Source organism: Hippoglossus stenolepis, chromosome 16, assembly GCF_022539355.2.
Source record: "Hippoglossus stenolepis isolate QCI-W04-F060 chromosome 16, HSTE1.2, whole genome shotgun sequence".
In the NCBI taxonomy this organism is placed as follows: Eukaryota; Metazoa; Chordata; class Actinopteri; order Pleuronectiformes; family Pleuronectidae; genus Hippoglossus; species Hippoglossus stenolepis.
In genome coordinates, this window is record NC_061498.1 from 9,558,773 (window position 1) to 9,579,600 (window position 20,828).

At 42.7% G+C, this 20,828-nt stretch overlaps 1 protein-coding gene and 1 long non-coding RNA gene across 2 annotated transcripts in view; one reads left to right on the forward strand and one right to left on the reverse strand.

Moving 5' to 3' along the window:
- Positions 1-1,007: 1,007 nt before the first annotated feature.
- LOC118123547 (somatostatin receptor type 2) lies at positions 1,008-6,751 on the reverse strand. Its single transcript, XM_035181010.2, has 2 exons — positions 6,479-6,751; positions 1,008-5,035 (listed from the first exon to the last, which is right to left on the reverse strand). Exon 2 carries the CDS (start codon positions 4,988-4,990, stop codon positions 3,878-3,880), a length of 1,113 nt encoding a protein of 370 aa, XP_035036901.1. The 5' UTR covers positions 4,991-5,035; positions 6,479-6,751; the 3' UTR covers positions 1,008-3,877.
- An 808-nt stretch (positions 6,752-7,559) lies between these two features.
- LOC118123483 overlaps positions 7,560-20,828 on the forward strand; it is a 109,630-nt gene continuing 96,361 nt past the window's right edge. Inside the window, exon 1 of the long non-coding RNA XR_004698587.2 lies at positions 7,560-7,779. This is a non-coding gene — a long non-coding RNA (uncharacterized LOC118123483). The remainder of the gene's footprint in view (positions 7,780-20,828) is intronic.

Sequence of the window (20,828 nt, forward strand, 5' to 3'; positions counted from 1 at the left end):
TGTGTATGTATTAAAAAAAAAAAAAAAAGATGATTTTCACTCATGTATAAGATGAGGGCCCTAACCTATCACAAAGTAATGCCACATTAAAAAACCACATAACCCTGGTCTAGCTGCTCTGTAATTGAAAACAAAAACATGCATATCCTTCGGTCTGCTGCAGAACCGCCGCTGGGGGACCACAGTGGGCTTTTTCTGAGCAGTGATATCAGAGACTTGTGGAGCGGTCGCACTATGGTTGTGATGTGTGGAGGAGCAGGTGAGGCCACCCGAGGACATTCAGGGACGCAGCTGAAACGAAGAGGAAGAGGAGAGCTTCATTATCCGTTTCAGTGATTAAACTCAGAACAAAACTGGAATGTGTATGTGCTGGTTTTTTTTGTGTCATATTTCTATCCACGCTTCATTCGGGAAGTTAAGTGCTGTCGTAAATACACCAACTCCACGAGCGCTCTGTTGTGCAGTCCCTGTCTTAATGCCACCACTGTATTGTCATGGTAGAACCAGAGGAGACAGTAGAGTGAACAGAACCTATTTTTATCCAGAGCTGAACACACAAACACTGTTAGTTGTGTATTTGGACTCAGAGCAGATGAAGATATGCATTTGATTATGGCGCCACTTTGTGGTCGAAACAAGAAGCACAACACAGTCTTGGAAAATACAAAATCCAATCTGTGCACAATCCTGGGACGTGAACATATTCCAGACTGAAAAATGTGAATTTATATTCCTTAAGTAAAGCAGCCTCAAGTTCAAGCACGTTTTCATACACTTATTACATTATTAAAATCACCTGAAAGATTACATGTGATAAACCTGTACATTTATGACTTGTGACATGTAATTATTTGGGAAATGATTGTGATATGGAAAACTACGTGTGTACTCATGTACACACATGATGCAATCAATTAAATGTTTTTTCATGAAAATAATTTGGTTTTAATTTTAATATTTGATAGCTAACTAATATACGATTGCATTGCACCAAAAGAGTATTTGCGTAATGCTTTGTATTCTTTATTTAGTTTCAACACGGCTCCACACAATCTCTGCTCCGTCAAACCTGGTGTTTCAGTCTTATTCAACAGAACAAAAACATACATACAATTTTATACACAAACACTACAACTTTAAACGATGCTTGAATTTGTTCCCCAAAAACACAAAATCCTTTTAGCCTGAAAATAAAAGCTTATAATAAAAAACTCACATTGAACTATTACACCAATACACAGTAGAAAATCTTGTAGTCTTAAAAAAAATGCATCGATGAAAAATAAACCGTAAGCTTTGTCTCTGCCAGAATGATGCAGACAGAAACTTTCAAACAGCTGGATGACATTGTACAACTTATACATGTCCATATTCAATAACAGTAAACAATGTCACAGGCGAGTTTTCTTTCATATCTTCTACAAAAACACATAAAGCAGGATGTTTGATTCCTAATGCACACAAACACAAACTATAATATAATATATATACCGGGTTAATGACACTGAGGGAGTCTGGTTTCTTGGCCTGCTGCTGGATGCTGCTCTTTATTTTGTTGTGTTGTTTTTCAGTCGTCTGAACAATGTCTACATTCAAAATTCATGCCCAGAGTCGTCGCTCTATTATCATTATGCTGATGAATTTAACCACGGGACCGACACTCGGAGTCGCTGTTGCCATGGAGATATCGGACACTAGAGGTGTGTCGTGTCTTTCTGTGCTAATAAGCTGTTACTGGACAAATTCAGCAGCACTGCACACACAGAAACTGGATATATGGAGTTTCCATTCGTCATGGATGGCGTCAATACACACACACACACACACGCACTGTTTTGTACAGGTTTGCGCAGCTAACCATAATGGGGACTTTGCATTGACTTCTATTCATTGTGGACAGCCTAACCAAATCTTTATCCATTAACCATAACAAATTAATCCCGAACCCCAGCATTAACTTAACCACAATTCTCATCTTACCACCTAAACTTAACCAGGACCTCAGAAAAACATTTTTTGTCTTTTGAGGACCAGGATTTGGTCCCTGTGAGGTTTACTGGTCCTGACAAAGTCTGAGTCAATGCTGGAAAATGTCCTTAAGAGGTGATAAAAACAAGAACACACATAGGGTTAAATTTCAATAACTCTTAATGACACATAGTAATGAGACAACAGCAACACACAGTGAGTCACAGGAGGAGCTGTGGACTCGCGGAGCAGCACAGCAATACTGATACTGATGATGAGGTGATAAAAGAACACCAGAGCCTTTCGAGGCTAAGTGTTCGAGCCCTTCACAAATTCACGTCTCTCAGACACCTCGGAACTGAGGCCTCGCAAATGCCACGGATTATAAGAAGAGGACGGGTCAGTGTCGGAATACAGAGTGTTGAGCAGCAGCAGCTCTCTCTGGGAGGAGGCGGTAAGGGGGAGAGCAAAGTCCGCCGTACTCTGTGGAGGGGAAATCGAAAAAGTCACAACACAGCGACGACACGGATTAACCCTCAGCCTGCTGACGTCACGGACCGCAGACGAGAGGAGGGGAACGGAAACAAAAACCAAACTGAAGAATGGAAAACTCTCCCTCAGTCCTTCACTACTTTGGGGACAGTGTGCATCCTCTTGTGATAACTCAAAACACAGGCAGATCCGTCATCCGGTGACCTGTGACCTGTGACCTTTGACATACACCACAGCCCTGGGGAGATCTGGCCGTCACAGGGTTGTACGCTCTCAGATGACATAAGAACATGGAGCTGAGCGACTCCTCAGCATTTAGACTGAATAGTGTAGAATTATGAGATGCTGCATTTCTGATTAAGATCAGTAACAAAGGCTGAAACGTTAAATATATTACACCATATCTATAAATAAATGGTAAATGAGCCGTGGTAAAGAACAGTCACCAACATGAGTCACAAACAAGAATATTTATACCACATTGTATCTTCTGTACATCTTAGCAGCACTTTGGTTAGAGGCTGGCTTTGTCGATTGACCGAGCCGGCAACAATTGATTTGACATAAATTATTCACACAGAAATAAACAGGGGGAGAATGGCACAGCACTAAATATCTGTAAACTCACTCAACACTGATATTCACATTTCACGTTTAACACGATTAAACTGCTCACACGAATTAGGAAGAAAAAGCGACTCCTGATGAGAATCAATGACACTCGACATTCATTGGTCTGGAAACATCATTACTTATTTACAAGAGTTTGAAAAGTAAATACAAAAAAAACCCCCTCTGACTTTGTGTTTTATGTCTTCGTCCACTTTCTTTTTACAGTTATTTACAATCGTACCACCGAGCTGTAGATGAGACAAGTAGTGGAGTGACACCGTCAACAGGTTTATCATCCTCATGTTGTTTTACACAAACACACTGATGCGTTGATATTTCTACACAACACAACACTTGTGAGACTTGGCAGAGACCGTCTGCTGTGAACTGTTTATAATCCTGGATCTCCGGGGGGAAAATCCATGTCACCCGAGGGACCATTTACCTTCTACCCGACAGTCAATACACTGCGGAGGAACAGTCAACCGGAATTCCTTTTCATTTCATTTGCAGCCCAGAGCAAACATTTGTATGAACACTGATTGTGTTAGAATGGATTTGTGTAGCGCCAACGAAACCCAACAACGTCTCTATCAGCTAAAGGCAGATGGAGAAGCAGTCCAGTACGAAAGTATCTTTTTGAGTTTGTTGAGTTGTGTTCCTGCTTTCCCTCCTTGATAAGTGATGAGTTCCCCTCTCAACTCTACGTTTAATATTTAATAACGTCCCCTCTGATGTGATCTTAGAGAGACTGTTTCCACTTCCACACAGAGAGAGAGAGGGCTGTCTGCGTGTGTCCTTCCTCTCAGATGCTGGTCTGCAGGTCGCCGTTCAGCAGCGTGCTTTGCGTCTCCGTCGGGTCGTTCATCATGCGAGATTTGTCCTGCCGGCTGTCGCTGCGATCGACCTCGTCCAGCCCCCCCACCTTCTTAAGGCAGAGCACATTCTGGAAACTTTTCTTGAAGTTCTCCGAGAGGAACGCGTAGAGGATGGGGTTGGCGCAGCTGTTGGCGTATCCTAGCACCACCACAAAAGCAAAAGTGCTCCGCAGGATGGGCGTGGTGCTGATGGTGCCCGTCACCGAGGTGACGTTGAAGATGTAGAAAGGCAGCCAGCAGAAGACGAACACCGCCACCACGATGGACACCATGCGGGTCACCTTCCTCTCGGAGCGCTTCCTCTTGGAGGAGCCCACGCGGATCCCTGACGACTTCACCTTGATGATGATGAACAGGTAGCAGAGGCAGATGACCATGAGCGGCAGGAAGAAGCCCAGGATGAAGGTGTAGAACATGAACGCTGTGTAGTAGGCCTCTTGAGGCTCGGGCCACACGATGGTGCAGAAGCAGCCGTTGTGCTTGGTGATGACGCCGCTGTAGATGACGATGGGAATGTTAACAATCAGCGACACCCCCCACACTGCTAGGTTGATTGTCTTGGCCATGCGAGGTTTGCGCCACTTTGTGGACTTAATGGGATGCACCACCGCCAGGTAGCGGTCGATGCTCATCACCATCAGGCAGAAGATGGACGTGAACTGATTCAGGGAGTCCAGGGTCATCACCACCCGGCAGAGCACGGGACCGAAGGGCCAGTGGACGAGCGCCAACTGGATGGCGATGAACGGCAGGCCCAGCATGAAGAGCACGTCGGCCACCGCCAGGTTGAGGATGTAGATGTTGGTGACCGTCTTCATCTTGGCGTAGCGCAGGATGACGTAGATGACGAGGGCGTTTCCGCAGAGCCCCACGGTGCAAACCATAAAGTACATGCAGGTGATGATCACCGTGCTGATTTGGTTGAAGCTGGGGTCTGAGTAGTTCCCGTGGAGCTCAGACTCGTTCCCCTGCAGGAAGCTGTCGTACATGAGGTGGTCCGACAGGTTGGGGGGGGATGACGCAAAGATCAAGGAGTCCATGGTTCCTCAGTCTCTCTCCCTCTCACACCGGTTATGGCATCCCACCTGCAAACACGAAGACCTGCTGTCAGTCACAGTGTAAAATACTTTAAAATGACCCCAATGATTTTGTATAATCCTGACAGTGACGTCATAAACAACAGCTTTGCTTATGGAAAACATTTCCTATGTGGATTTGATAGATTTTCACATCTCGATCGTCTCTCTTGAGAACAGGCGTGATTGATAGCACGTGTAAAAAAAAAGAAGGATCGAAGGCAGTGATTTCTCCCTGAGGCCGAACCTTCCCCATGTGTTTATTCAGCCTGACGCTGCTGCCGAGGGAAATCACACTACACCCCACAGTCATACGCTCTCCCCGGGGGAATTGCTTGCCCTTCACATGCTGCTAAACGATCAGCTGTGAATGGTTGCACAGAATTCCTTGCTGACACGTTTTTTTACACTTTATTAGGGGGTGGGCACGGATGTAAATTAATCCCAGCCTGAGTAATTGAATGAGGGGCAATCACTGTACTTGCCTCGCTGCAGTCAGATTGAAGTGCTTGTCATTGCCAGTGCAGGGGAGGCAAACACGGTCTGACAACTTAGTTTGGTGCCAATAACATAAGAGGTTTATTATGCTACTTTATCATTCTCACCCGGCAGCAGCACTGGAACGACACGGCCTGAAGTCCTGCCTCTGGTGAACAGCTAAACGTTAGTAAAGGTCTGAACTCGGTGGCAGCTGCTGGCTGTGTGAGTCAGTTGGATGGACAGAATATTGCATAATGTAACAGTAGGAGACACATTGGGAGATGCTTGTCTGCATAAGATCAACACGCACAGAGAGGATCATTCCCACAGAAACTAAACAAGACACACATTCTGATGCCCTCTTTTCAGTTGCTGGGGTGAACCATAAGTAGAATATATTAGAAATCACTGATCAATGTCTGTAGGGGTGAGGTATCCTCGCTATATTAAAAACCAAAGAGCCAGCACAGTAAAAAAAGAAAGCTTAAATTTAGTTTCCCATCAGGACAACTGGTGGAAAACTATTTCAATAAAGTGCCTACTTTAACTTATTTATTTCCTGTGGGTCTTTTTCCCCTCCCCTGCTGGGAGCTCAAGGCCATGAAATCTGCTCTAACTTTTGCTTTTAGCTGCAAAAGGGAAAGAGGATGGATATGCATCTGAATAAATCATCACGTGCTCACAGCTACTCGTGCAAATCCAGCCTGTGGAAAATAAAGTGAGAATTGAGGTCGAGTCAGAAATTCCAATGTTGGTAAACTCTCTCTCTCAAAAATCCAGATGAAGATTTGTGCTTTTATGAAATGGTCTGTTACAACACATATGCAAGAACATCATCGTGTTACTGGATAACATTAAAACAATGGGACACAGGGGTATAACTGTTTAAATGGACAGTTATCACATTAACCTGTTCATGCATTGCGTTGTTTCCATGACCATTCACCACTCACAACCAAAGTGTCCACTTACCTGCTCAGTTGTTCTCTCGCTGTAGAATTTCAGTATTTCAGTGTTCAGGGGAGATTCGTCTTTTCCATCTTAAAAAATATTCCTCAAGTTCTTTTTCTCACCGGAGTGCAGGAGCTCTCTGCAACGTGGGTAATCCCACAGTGTGGTCTGCGTTACGCGCGACGAGGACGAAACGCACAAGTGCACACATATACAACCGCCTCCGACTGGACTCGAGATGAAGCTGCAACAACGCGCTGGCGGCGTGATGCGCGTCTGAGACCGTCTCCAGCTGGGGAGCGCGCGCATGGATGTGGAGGGACTCACATGACGCCGAGGAGGTGCCGCACCGTCACACTCACCCCCCTCATGCGAGAGAGAGAGAGAGAGAGACTGTGTGATAAAGATCCACTCCATCTGTAGGACTGAGTGGATTCTCGCGGAACGTGCCCTTTGCTGTGTGGCACCCTGATGTATAACGCGCGCTGTGGCAGCCTGATGAAGAAAGGCACCGAGACATTTTGATAGTGTGCAAATGGAGTCAACAGCTCATTTCTAGGTGGTAAATTCAAACCAACACAGCAAATTAACTAAATTAGTGAAGACAGAGCTCTATATGCTACATGTAGTCTCAGGGAACATTCGCGTAATTCGTGCGCAAAGCTTGTTCCGTGCTTTTAACCTCTTGGTTCTCTGTGTTTCACTCTGTTTTAAACCCCTCCTCATGTTCCCATGTCTCCCCCCTTTAACAAAATGGTCTTGCAAAATGTGTCAACGTTCAAAATATGAACAACTTGTCGAATTTATCAAATTAACGACATTTTTACGCACAGCACACCCCTCAGGTTGGTCCATTTACTGACAGGGAACAAAGTTATTTATATACTTCTCTACCTTTTAAAAAAAAAAAAATTCAGTTGAGATATCTTCGGGGTGGTCAAATAATTCCGAAATCCACCAATGCCTCCAGTGGCGAGAAGCTGTGTTGCCGGTGGAACATCCCTTTTTTAATTTGCCTCCAGCCATCGGAGGCAGCACTGAGCTCAAAAGACGCAGAGCGACTCTCAAATTACGCGCCGTGAAAATCCGCCCCCCCCTCAATCACAGCAGCGTGGTTTGTCTTGAATGACGCGCAGGTTTATAAAAAGTTTTGGAGGGTGTTATCTTCGATTTACACGAAGGTCTCTCCACGTGGGACAACTGTCCTCAAATCAAGAGCTCCCGATTTCCTCCAGACAGATGATCATGATTAAGTCCAACCTGGCAACGTCCATGTTGTCCAACACCTGAGCTTCTGCCAGACACCACTCAGTTTACTTTCGGTGAGTGAGTCATCGGATAAATTCCCTGTCTCTCCATTTAGATATATTGATGTGTTAAAGCAGATGAAATTAATGGTTGTATTCATGTGGGACAGGGAGTGTCTCTTCTTTAGCTGGAATAGTTTTTTATTTCCTCCAAGAGTTTCAACAGCAACAAGGAAACCATCCAATAACCTGCAAGCGGATGAACACCAGGGAAATTATATTTAAAAAAGCACTGGTTGATTTGACGGTTCAGTTTCTCTCCAGCTGCATAAAGGTGGATGTGCCAGGTCTTCCTCCACAGGCCTCATGCCCCCCCCCCCACATCTTGCTCTCTGCTTCTTGACCTGCAGTAAATATGCACTCAACACGTCCTCCTCTGTAACCTTCAATCATGGCTTCAATTTCACAAGTAATGTGTTCAATATTGGTTTATTTAATTACAACTTGATAGAGCTGCAACCCGTGACCGCAGATATTCCCGGTTTTGCAGTGTGTGAATGTCATGACTCACATGTGTAAGTTAAACGCTGTTGAAATGCAAAGTGCGGCTCTACGTGTGTGTTTGTGTATTTGTGCTCACTGAGCTCACTGGTCCAGAACATTTTCAACCCTCACGCCAGCAGCACTGATGTTTTCATCAGGCTGGAAATCGCATCTCTCCGTGGAGTCTGCTGCTCATGCAAACTCCAGAGTAGTCAGGAAGGGAAGCCTCGATGTAAATGAGCCAATAGGATGTCCCGAAGTGCATTTCAAATTGGCAAATCACAAAACAGAACGACAAATAATTGTGTGTAATAATAAATATCCTGTGATTTGTTGATTCATCTCTAATTGTTGAATTAGAGATGTTGTGATTCCAATATCAGCATCACAAATACCTCTGATACTGCAGAAAATTCCGGGTGGGGCCTTGGCGAGTACATTGGAGCGCAACTGCTGCTTTGGACTTCTTCACTTCTTCTTCGTGGCTCCAAAATGGCACTTGCACTCTATTGCACTGACAGAAGAAGGGATTTCTGTTAGTGCAGCGTTAGCCAGAGTTAACTAAAATGTCGGCAACTTCAGGTTGGAGGGATGCCACAGTGTTGTGTTGATTTATTTGTGTCTTTTTTCACTTTAAGACTGTCAAAATGGACAATACAATAAGTTCCATGTCATTCATTCTCTGTAAGTATTTGTTTAACCTGAGCCAGGCCAGACAACAATGGTAGCAATAACAGGTTCAGTAGCGTAGCTATTAAAACAAGTTAGAAACGTTATTTTAGTTTAAATGCATTGGTATAGGAGAATAATTAAAGTCCAGGTGCCTGAATCGGGAAGGGGAAAAAGATATGGGAACATTTCTATAGTGAACTCACAGGGTGTCACTGACTGTTCAGCCCTGCTGTGACTCCATGTCGACCAGAGGCTGTTTCCTTATCCTTATTTCTTACTGTTAATGCATTTTACATTTCTGTTAGAACACTATTTAGTTATTTAGGCTATGCAATATCCAAAACACATCAAATCTTCCATAAATAATTCAGGAAAAAATAAGGAACCTTAGCCCTGTGTTATTAATAGATACTTTTTTTAAAGGCACCGGAGCCCAATAAGCACTGACTGATTCCACATGGTTGTTTGCCCAAGAACTGAGAAACACTTGCACAGACTGATGGCAGCCGGTGGTAGTTTCTGTCTGTGCAGAGGTCTTGTGTTTACATGAGCGCTGGACGGAGCGGCTGGAAAGAGGTCACAGGGGAAATTAAACAGATTAAGTAGGGAAAGCAGTAATGTATTAGTTCTCCTGCCACGAGGGGCAATCAATGAGCCAATAATGAGATTTTTGTTGAATACAATACGGGTAATTTAAAGTGATGTATTCATTTGAATCTGACATTTGAACTAGATATGTTCTCACTTAACTATCCTGGGAAGTCAGTGAAGGGTCAAAATATACAAATAAGTGTAGTATCCGTGTGAAACGAGCGTGCCTATACATGTTGGTGCCGAATGAGGTCTGGAGTGAAGGTTTGATGGAGCTCAGGGTTGAAGCTCTGGTCTTTATTTGTTTTTTTAATCACCGAGGCGTGATCAAGAACCTGTCAGCTTCTGGCCCTGGACTGAAATCATTGATTATCCCACCCGGGGGTAAATTGACGAACAATTAGTGGCCCGAGGCGGCTGCAAAATATTCATGTGGATCCGACTCATGCTTTTGGCATTTTTGTAATGATTCTACTATGAGAGTAATAATTTAACCGGGTGTACTGGGAGATATTGCAGCAATATATAAGCACTGAACAGTATTATTTTCTTAGGTGGCCTCAGGGCAACCTTTTCTCATTTTTAGATTTATCCAGAGAAGAATAGGAATTAAAATTGGGGGATTTGCTTTTATGGATCAAAGCAATAGGCCTTGTTTTTACTGTCTTTGGAGTTTGGTCAGATTTGTGCTGTATCTTTCATGCTTGCATAGATATACCGAGTGTCCTTCCTAGTAGAAATGTTATATGTTTTTCTAGAGTCTGTTAGTCATGACCTCTTGCACCCATATCATGTGATAATACTGTTGAGTGATCCACTTAAAATAATGTTTCTGTCTAATTGTTTGTTGTGATATTTGCCCTTTTTGCGGCTAAATTAATATCAAAATGTTGAAATAAAACTATAAGTAGATAATTAGATAATTGTTATGTTAATCTATATTATTGTGTTCGCCAAGGAGATTATGTTTTCATTGCTATTTGTCTGTCTGCTGGCAGGATTACTCAAAAACTACTAAAATGATTTTATTGAAACTCGGTGGAAGAGCTGGTTATGGGCCAAGGAAGAACCCATTATCATGCGCTCTCCAAGTTCCCTTCTATTTATTAATATGCACTTGTAAAGAAAAGCTCAATGAGAATGAAATGGAAAATGATCTAAAACAACACTTGCCAGCCTATAGCAATGTAAATGATTACACAAGGTTTCCAATGTGATGTCTTTAAGCCCAAAACCGACAAATACCTAACTATGACTAAAAGCTGGAAATCTTTCCTGGGACCGGACACTTAATCATCAAATTAGTTGCCATTACATTTTCCGTTGAGCAACTAAGTGATTCATTCTTTCTTATCACCTCAGAGTATGATTATGCTTCTCCGGTGTGCATGTGCTTTCATCTTCATTTTTCATTTGAAGTCATTTAAGCACTGAAGCAAGGCCACTGAGGCATGAATATGTTTTGTACAGTGATTTACAGAATTGTTGACACCTTGTGTGCCTGCACGCAGCCTTAGAGCCTCAGTTATCTTTTCACCTTTATTTGACTTGTTTTCACGTGACACAGCTCTATATTTATTCTTTTAATTTGAACACTACCTTGTTTCCGACCAGCTAAACGTGGTTGTCTCGCCTCCTTGTCAAATCCTGCTAAATTGTTATTTCTCTTACATTTATATTTCTTGCTCTGCTGTCAAAGCACTTCGTGAACTCTGTTTTTAAATATGTTGGAGTCGTGATGATGTTCGATTTGAATTTGTCATCCAGTCGGAAATGAGTATTTTTTTTTTTTTTTGTGGCCTAATGCGTCAACCCACATTCTTGCTACTTGATTGTGACTCTTATCAGAAGAAAAGCAGCCTCAGTCAACTTGTGCAGTCTGCTCCATGTGTGCTCTTTAAACATTGCTGTTTATTTACATACACTGAGTCTGGCTGCTGTGATAAAGCCCGCTGAGGCCAACTCCAGCTCCCAGGAGACGCAGCTGCGGTGACCGGGCGATTCTGGAGGAGGATGTTGATCAGCTCCATTGTTGGTGTTTTTTCAGTTGTTCCGCACAAAAATAGCGAGTGCAAAGAGAGATGGAGACGCTGCTCCCACCGGTTGTGCTTTCTTGATTTTGTCCCTCAAACCTCTGATTGTGGAACATGCCCTTCACATATCTGTCTCGATCTCGATGAGACATTTTTGTCACTCTTTGGTTGTGACATAACCTTCTCTAGCAGTGGAATGAAATGTTCCTGAACACCAGCTCTGAGAAGTCCATAATGTGCAGTCTCTGTTAGGGCTGTGCAATTAATCGAATTTTAATCGTGATTTCGATTGTTGGGTCAAACGATCTCCAAACTAATATAATCGAGTTGAAACGATTTATTTGGCATTTTTCGTTGTACAGTAGGCCTAGAGATTTTCTGAAAGAGACGCGCATGTGCAATTCAGTCCTTCCCCCAAAGCATTCAACGCGGGCCTGCTGACTGGCGCTCACTCTCAAGCAGCTGTAAAGTGAAGGAGGCGAGTTGTGTGTGTGGTGACCGGCGGTATTTAAAAAACAGCGCGAGTGGAAAATGGCAGAGGGAGGGCAGCCCCGTTTGATCGACAAAAAGGGTAGAAAAAGTTCTCTTGTATGGGAACACTTCGGATTCAAAGAATCCGACGAGGAGCAGCACCACACAATGTGCAAGATTTGCTACAAGGTGATATCTGCGCCACTTGGCAACACAACAAATCTATTCAACCATCTGAAACTAAAGCACAAAGTCACTCACGACGAATTAATAAAGAAACAAAAAGACAACGCCACAACCCCCACGACATCAACGCAGCGACCGACATCGATCTCAGCCACACTGTATAATGCGACTCCTTATCCGTCAAATTCGGATAGGCACAAGAAAATAACAGCTGCCATTGGACACTTTTTAGCTAAAGATATGCACCCTATCAGTACGGGCGAGGGTTTCAAGAAGCTAATCCATACTTTGGACAAACGGTAAAACATCGCCCATGGACTGAGGGAAGCTCTGGCGGAATGGGGATTAAACGAGGGAAAGCTAGTCTGCATCACCACGGATAATGCCGCTAACATAAAGCTGGCGGCTGAGGTCAATGGATGGTTGAGGCTCCAATGTTTCGGGCACAGACTCCACCTGGCCATAGGCGAGTAGCAATTATTTTTATGTGAAAAATGCCATGAGGGTTAGATTAGTGATACTTTTCTCCGCGCCGGTCAGCCCGCGATTCTCCGCTTGTTGTTGTATGTAACCCGTTCAATGTCGGGGTTCGGGGGTAAATGATGATGGTCCTCATAGCCATCCCCCACCCCTCTCTTTCTCTCTCTGTCTGTCTGCTTGTGTGCTTGTAGTGGGGGGGCAGATGGGGACATTTAATAATGAGAAGAAAATCTGGGAAATTTCAAAGTTCTCAGTTACAAAGTGTTTTTTTGGAGAGAAATACTGAATAAATGCGTCATGTTTTCAAACTCAAAAGTAATCGTTTGAATAATCGTGATTTCAATATTGCCCAAAATAATCGTGATTATGATTTTTTCCATAATCGAGCAGCCCTAGTCTCTGTCAAGGCCGTGTTACACAGTGGCGTTCTAATTTTGTGGTACTTATTATTTCAGTCATCCTTCACTGGCTCATAATGGATCTTCTGCATTACTAAACATACTTTTCTGAAATATTTTCAATTTGGAATCTATTCTACAAAGCTTTATTTTGGAGCCTGTCCTTGGAGGTGTGATGAGTTTGGATCGTGAGCTGTGGTGATTTCTGAAGAAAATTGAATGGAAAAAAACTTCCGTCCAGCTGAGCAGAATATTTAGGACGCGTCCGTAAGCGGACATGAACCACTTCTGCTTCTCGCAGGCACAGATGTGGTCCCACGCTGGGACCAAGCAGCCTGCGCTCCCTACAGAAACATCTGGAATCTGACACACAAATACTAACTAATTCCACAATTCCCATAATAGACCCACCGAAGACGTTTGACAAATTGAAATGTTGAATCCAAATGAATTACACATTAATCTGACTCGGCTGTAAAATTGGATTTTAAATGAGCTTGTGATTGATGCTGTTGGTGTCGATGACGTGAAACTTAAAATCCATAATATGTAACGATCATTGAAATGTCTGAAAACAACTAGACCTATCTTATATGTTGTTGCTGGCTTGTGTACTTACATTATCCAAAATGGTTCCAACAATTTTCAAACCCAGAGGAAAATCCCCAGTTCCATTAAAGGAAACGGGACGTTCTATTTTGGTCGCCTGTTAATTGGGTCACATCTGCTTTGCTGTAACTTTTGGGGCAAACAACAGAAAAGACAAACTGCTGTCGGCTGTTGTCTCTTTACACTGTTTGTATTCTTCACTCGTAATGGATGATGGGTGTTCATGCTGCATAACATGAATAAAACCTCAACCCGTTAACTCAACCGTGAACACAATCAAGGTAGATTTTCATCTTCAAATGTGGTGAAGACAGCAACTCCCATGATCCCTCGCTGTTTCATGATGTGATCCAACTAGGTATTTTGCTATTGTTTCGATTGACAGACCCCCTAGTGGCCGAAGTTACTATTGTACGTTTACAACCCATATATGTGGTTAAAAGTTAAAAATGGCAAATCAAAACAGGGTTAAAGTCACAGTCGCAGCTCGGCTGTAACAGAACACATGTTTAATAATTGATCGTATTATGTACGAACACAAACTGTTAATAGAGTTGGATTTTGGTGCATGTTCCTTCTCCTGTTCTACCTCCTGTCGCCTGTTTGTGTATAATGGCTCGCAGCAGGTCACTTCAGTGGTCACAGCCTCAGAGGCTGGTTCCCAGTCTGTTATCTGGCACGCCGAAGCAGTCACTGCTCACTTCCCTGTTGTTCACGGTGCTGAGGGAGTGAAAGGTCTGTTTGTTTGGAGGGAGTTTAATTGTGATTGATTGTATTTGCTGCAAATTGTGCCACCAGACTTTTTCAGGCTCACAGATTCAATCCACTAACTTTCTCACTGTGGATTAAACTGCCGGTGCTGGCAGAAAATCATTTTAATCACATTCATTATCACTGCATTGAAGATTAAAACGAAAAATAAAAAGTTCTGAATGAGTAAGTCAACACATTAGAGACCAGAGCGTCCGAAGACGTGACGTGAATTCGATGTCTATTGTTCTGTTTGGTGTTTTGTGGACTGAGTTTCCATTGTTGATGTTTTTTGTATTTGACAGTCAATTCTCACTCATTTGATTTCATTTTCCTTTTGGTTGAGCTATCTTAATTAGTACATACTAATTAAAATGTAAATGAAGCCTTTGCATACTTGGTTCTATTTTCAGTGGCACTCAAATCATAACCTTTAGATGTGTGTGGGTTGGCGGCTCTAAGTCTGTTTTTAGTTTATGGTTTCAGGGTTAGCGACTGTATAGAGCATCATCATTGTCTTTTCGTTTTTTGGAGAGAGTTTCATGAAAACTTGTGAACGGCGGTGACATCGTCTGACTCTCATTCCGTTTCAAAGATTAAGGGCTGGTTGCATTAGACGCTGCCTTCGAATAGAACTTGTGAGCTGGTGGTTATGACATAAGAGGCCGACGGGAATATCAACATTCTTCTCCAACGTACTTAATAAAATTACAAAGACCAAACTCTGTACGACTAAAATTACTGTGTAATTTGGTTGCTTTATGTGAATATACTTTCATATTCCACGTAAGCTTTTCTATCGAGCTTCTCAAGTAACCGTTTACCGCGTATTTCTCCAAATATCGTCCCTTTGCTTCAGGTCTACAATGAAAGTAAAATCACACGACCATATCATGGTTAAAACCTTTTGCTCCCTGCAGTGTTTTATCAGCCGGAGTATTGCCATGACAGCCGTGACTTAAATCCCTGAAAGCTCACATCCAAACTCCATGTGATATCCACACTGTAATGACATGAGAGAAGAGCAGTGGAGCTCCTGGTCACCGTGTGCCATTTTCTAATCACATGAAGCCAGAATTGCTTTTCAGTCGTCTTTTCACTGCCCGGAGATGATAGATAATGCAGCTCATGGAGGGAGGCAGGTCTCGCCTCTGATTTCTCCGGTGGTCTCTCGCTGAAGGAGCTGTCAGGGCCACAGACCTCCTCGGCTTGGCGGTCTGTGAACCGCCGCGCGGCGTCTAGCAACAAGCCCCTCTCAGGGTTTATAAATGTGTGGCTGGCAGATAAACGAAGCCTCCTCGTTCATGGAGTGGCTTTGTTTTTATTTCATGTGTCATTTTTACATCTACAGCCTCGCCGACGGCAAATGTCACATTAAGGGATGTGTAGAGCTTCATTTAAAGACATTTGTATACCCACACTTACTCGTCTTCCACTTCCTTAATGTATAGCTTACAGGGAATGCTGCAAAATTACTCTCTTCTTACTACTTGCACTAATTAAAAAATGTCTCATTATACCTGCTGTGCTCTTCACAAAGTTCAGAGATTGTTTTTACTTTCCAGATTCTGTTCTTATAGAAGTTTTGTATTTTTCCACATTTGCAAATCAGCCTGTTGCTGGGCTTAAAATGAAGATGTATGATCCCAGGTACATTTTATACAAGACGTGTCCTGGAGATTGTGGGAAAAATAATGGAGTCAATAACACAACACTTTGAAAAAAGGAATAAATGTTGGTGCATCAGCGCTTAAATATGGTTAAAGCTACAAATTGATGATAAAGCATCAGACTGCTAATATTTTGCACAGCGTCTGTTTTTGACTCTAAACTTGTGAGGAGAACAAATCTTGATTTATCTCCCATAAAAATAATCAAATGGCAATTACCTGCTATTATACTGTTTGAATGTGGAGACAATAGTAAGGCTCCACAGTCTTGGTCAAAGAATCTGAGACAAACTATACTTTGTGTTGTTACAGAGTGCGTGTGCTCACAGTTAATATATTAGCCTTCAGGCTGGGGCAGACCAGCGCTGCTCTCGTGAAGAAGGTGTCTGAGGTGTAAACAGATGTGCACATCCATCTGCACTACACAGACTCATTTACCAACTGCTACTGATGCACCTGCCAGTGTTCAGAGAGTTAATGACCAACCGGAGTTTCAACACGACTCTTTTGGGCATTTGATCCTAATTTATTCAACCCTGTTGATTTATTTGTATTTAGAACAAGCTGCATTGGAAATAAGCTCAGAAAACACACGCCACATGGTTTAACATCTTTATTTTACACATCGTAAAATGAAGTCTCCTTCTGCATAAGGATGTGTTAAAGGTCCAGTGTGTAAGATTTAGGTAAAAGGGATCTATTGGCCGAAATCGAATATAAAATAATTCTTGTGATGTTTTCACTGGTGTGTTTCATCTAAATTGTACAAATTGTTGATTTCTTTACCCTTTCTTTAATGCGTCCTTTAAATTTAAATACTTCATATTTACATTGGGAGTGGGTCCTCTCTACGGAGGCCATCATGTTTTTTTACAGTAGCCCAAACTGGACAAACTAAATACCTTTTGAGTTTTTTATGACAACTGACTGCTACCACGGGTTCTCTGTCATGTTTGGAAGGGGAGGGTGAGGTGAGGGGTATTCAGCTGCAATATGCAACTTCACCACTAGATGTCACTAAATTCTACACACTAAACCTTTAATATGTGTTAGCCATATGAAAAATCTAATTTATATATATATATTTAGCCATTACTCAGTCATACCTTGTCTGGACTGTGTCAATTGGGGACGTGTGTTTACAGATGTAAGTTGTAACGTGAACTGTTATCTCCTTCCATCTTCATGACTCTTTACAATATATTGTGCCGCAGCCGAAAAGTCTCATTCACCGTAGCCTCATTTGGTGTTGTGGGGGTGTTAATTTAGCTAATTTGCTATGCTTGTGCATGTTGGCTTAAGTGCGCACAGGTAACATTCATCATGTTTATGCTTGTTGAATCCATCGTGTCACGTTCGTAAAAACAAAATATTCTTGCATAAGGCCCATTGTCATTGGTTGGATTTATTGTGCCAGTGTTGCAGCCTAAGCATCAATTATACTGTCCTCACTGAAGTACCTCTGCTCGACTCTTTGAAGCCTGAAACCAGCTTCTCCCTGCTCACGTCTTTAATTTTGCCCGATTGAGCCGCTTCCTCTTCATCTGGAATTGCCTCTTTCTTCAACATTGCTTTTTTTTTATTGGTTATCCTTCTCATCCTCCGCATCTGAAGACTGTGTTTAGGGAACAATTTATTTTACAAGAGCTGGAGTGGATGACCTGAAAAGATCCAATTTACCTTAAATCTCGTCGTTCCTGCCGCGTCGCTCGACTGTTTGAGTGAGTGAATGTGGAGCTTTTCCAGCTGCTTGTGCAACCTGCATACTGGTACTTAAATCATGAAGTACAGCGACAATTCTGAGCACTGACCTTGTTAAATAAAGTAATTTCATTACTTTTAAAACTCCTTTAAATCCAGGCGGGGAATCAGTTTAGCGACATAAAAGCAAAAAAATAAAGAGTAAGAGCCAATGTATTATTCAGATATGCAGGTTTATTTCAAGGCAGAAACAAGTTATTTTACTCATCAATAGGCTGAGTTTAAGCAAAGTCTTTGAGGAATATAAAACGTACTCACTGGACTAATGATGCGCACAATGAAATACATTCTGAAACCTCTTCTCTTTTTCCCCAATTCAATTACCATTTTCTGTCTAGCTGATTGCAAGCTTTTCATCTCTGCTTCAGATGAGGGAAGAGACCTCTACGGCTAAATGATGAGATTCTTTTGTAATGATTCAGCTTATTTCTTGTCAACCCTTTGTATGTGCACTCTGTGTTTTAGACTCATCAGACCTTCCACAGATTCATTAAACCGAAGTGGATGTTATCAGGGGCATTTGTCTTTAGAAGCTTTGTCTATTATACGTTAAAAAAACCAAGGTGTTACCTTCATTACCGTCTTTTTCCAGAACATGTTGCTTTTCTGAATGGAAAAGGTAGATGTCAGCTGTGGCTTTATTCATGTGCACTCTGTATCCTGCAGGATTATCTCCGGTGCCATGCACGTGCATATTTATCCTGGTTTAATGCCACTGCCTTGAGTCTCAAACACACACACACACACACACACACACACACACACACACACACACACACACACACACACACACACACACACACACACACACACACACACACACACACACACACACACACACACACACAGTATTTAACTTTCAAAATCCCTTTTGAGTGGATGATATCTTTTTTTGCAGATGTGAGTCAATGACACATAGTTGCTCCATCAAACGTTCATTGTTGACCCTGGTTTTGCAGACTCAGTGATGTTGGCTTGGACAAAGGTATATTGTGATCAACATTTAAAATGTCCCATGATTGTAGAGATTAGCTGTCAATAGTTTTTTTTATTCTGACCAACTCTAATAACGGATCCACGCTATGTTCACATACGTACAGAATGATTGTCTGTGCAATGGCCGTTCTGATTAGCCAAATTAAATCACGATTGTATCTGAGCGAGCCAGGGGAGAGCGGGCAAGGACGGCCTGAGTAAATCAAATTAAGATTTTACTCATTTCAAATAGCTTTTTGAAAAAGATTGAAAAGAATCATGTTGATGCTGTGGTGGCGTCCGTGATTAAATCAATGCATGCAAAACACTGGGAAATGTAGACGTTCATTGAAAGTGCATCAGAGGACATCGGCCTTTCATTGAATGTGGCCCGAGACACATCTGCGTTCACGCTGCTGAAAGAATGATGCCGCGTGCGACTTCCAACACCTGCAAGAGTGGTGTGAGTGATCGTTATCTCAAATGTCTCCTCAATGCATCTTGTGAGCGTTCACACCTGGACTCAGAGGTGCCAGCTTGTGATCGTGTCATCTGAGGCAGATGTTAATATCAGGTGTGAACACAGGGCCCGAGTCACATTCTGCCCAGTGAGGTTTTTCATGTATTTCTCAACAGATCATGTACTTTTGTACTTAATGCATATCTTTTGTTTTGCTTTATTCTCCTATCCTAAACAGTTTGGGAGTTATAAAACTGTATTAATAAGGTCGGCACAATGTTTGCTCTGCAGCACAGATCACAAACATGCAGCGCAGGAACAGATGGCTGTGTAAAGAGATACAGAAACATGGCAAGTGGCAAACTGGGAGAGGGAGCGCGAGAAAGCGAGGAGGTTGCTACCCTGTGTGTGTATGTGTGTGTGTGTGTGTGTGTGTGTGTGTGTGTACACAACCAGCGACACTGTGGCAGAGATGGAGAGTTGTGCTGCCTCCGGCTGAAGCAAAAAAACACAGTTTCAATAAAGCATGCCCGCCTCTTAATGAGTCTTTAATATTGAATCAACCCTGAGCATTGCTGCTACTGGAACCTGCCCTGTGTTTTGGGCTGTGTAATTGAGGAAGTGATTTGTAAATAGTCCCGTTATGAAATATAAATAGCCCTGAATTGCACGTTATATTAATAACACAGATTACACACAGTACGCCATACAGAAGCCATCAGTGTTTATTAGTGCATAGCAGCATGTTCACCATGTAAATTATGACTCATTTGAATACAGCGTAGTACACTGTAATCATCTCTGCAGTGTTGTCGCAGTTTGTGTGACTAACAACTTTGTATGTGAGGAAATGGCAAGTGACAAATCAACACAGGAAATGGAGATGTCGGTGCTTTCACTGTCTGGAAAAAAACAAACACAATGCTCGCGAGAATCATCTGCCCACTCTCTTCACAACTAATGTTACCCAACACAAATCTCCACAAGTCACACTACTGGGAATAAGAATCACCACTTTATGTTTGGTGACATCCCCCCCCACCCCCCACCCAGCCGCTGTCACACACCTGCCCGTGTGCGAGGTGAGCTGATGTGCATGGACCGGCCTTAAGGAGTATAAATTGAGAGGGGGAAACAACAGACATGACTCTGTTACATTCATTAGATCTGCCACAGTAGCAGGAGACCCCAGTGTCTCATGGTGTCAGACGAGCCTGTGACGGGTTTTACACGCGGCGTGGACGTTTTTAACTGAAAGGGGAGAGGACATTCTTTATTATTCACTGGGACACGGAAGGGCAGATTATGACAAATGCGACACCCAGTTTGAATTTTAAATATCCAGATGTAGATAAACTGTGTTTTCATGTTGTGATCAAGGTTGGAAACTATTTCTTTTTTGTAAAAAACGAGGCCGCGATACGAGCTTGATGGGCTTTTCATCCTAATATGTTCTGGTGGATTACAGTTGGTCGCTTTAACTTGGACGACTGTGATCTCCATCCTCTGTTGTGAATCTTCTGCC

Excerpts from the sequence above, each read along its gene's own strand:
- LOC118123547 (XM_035181010.2), bottom strand. The coding sequence starts at position 4,990 with ATGGACTCCTTGATCTTTGCGTCATCCCCCCCCAACCTGTCGGACCAC.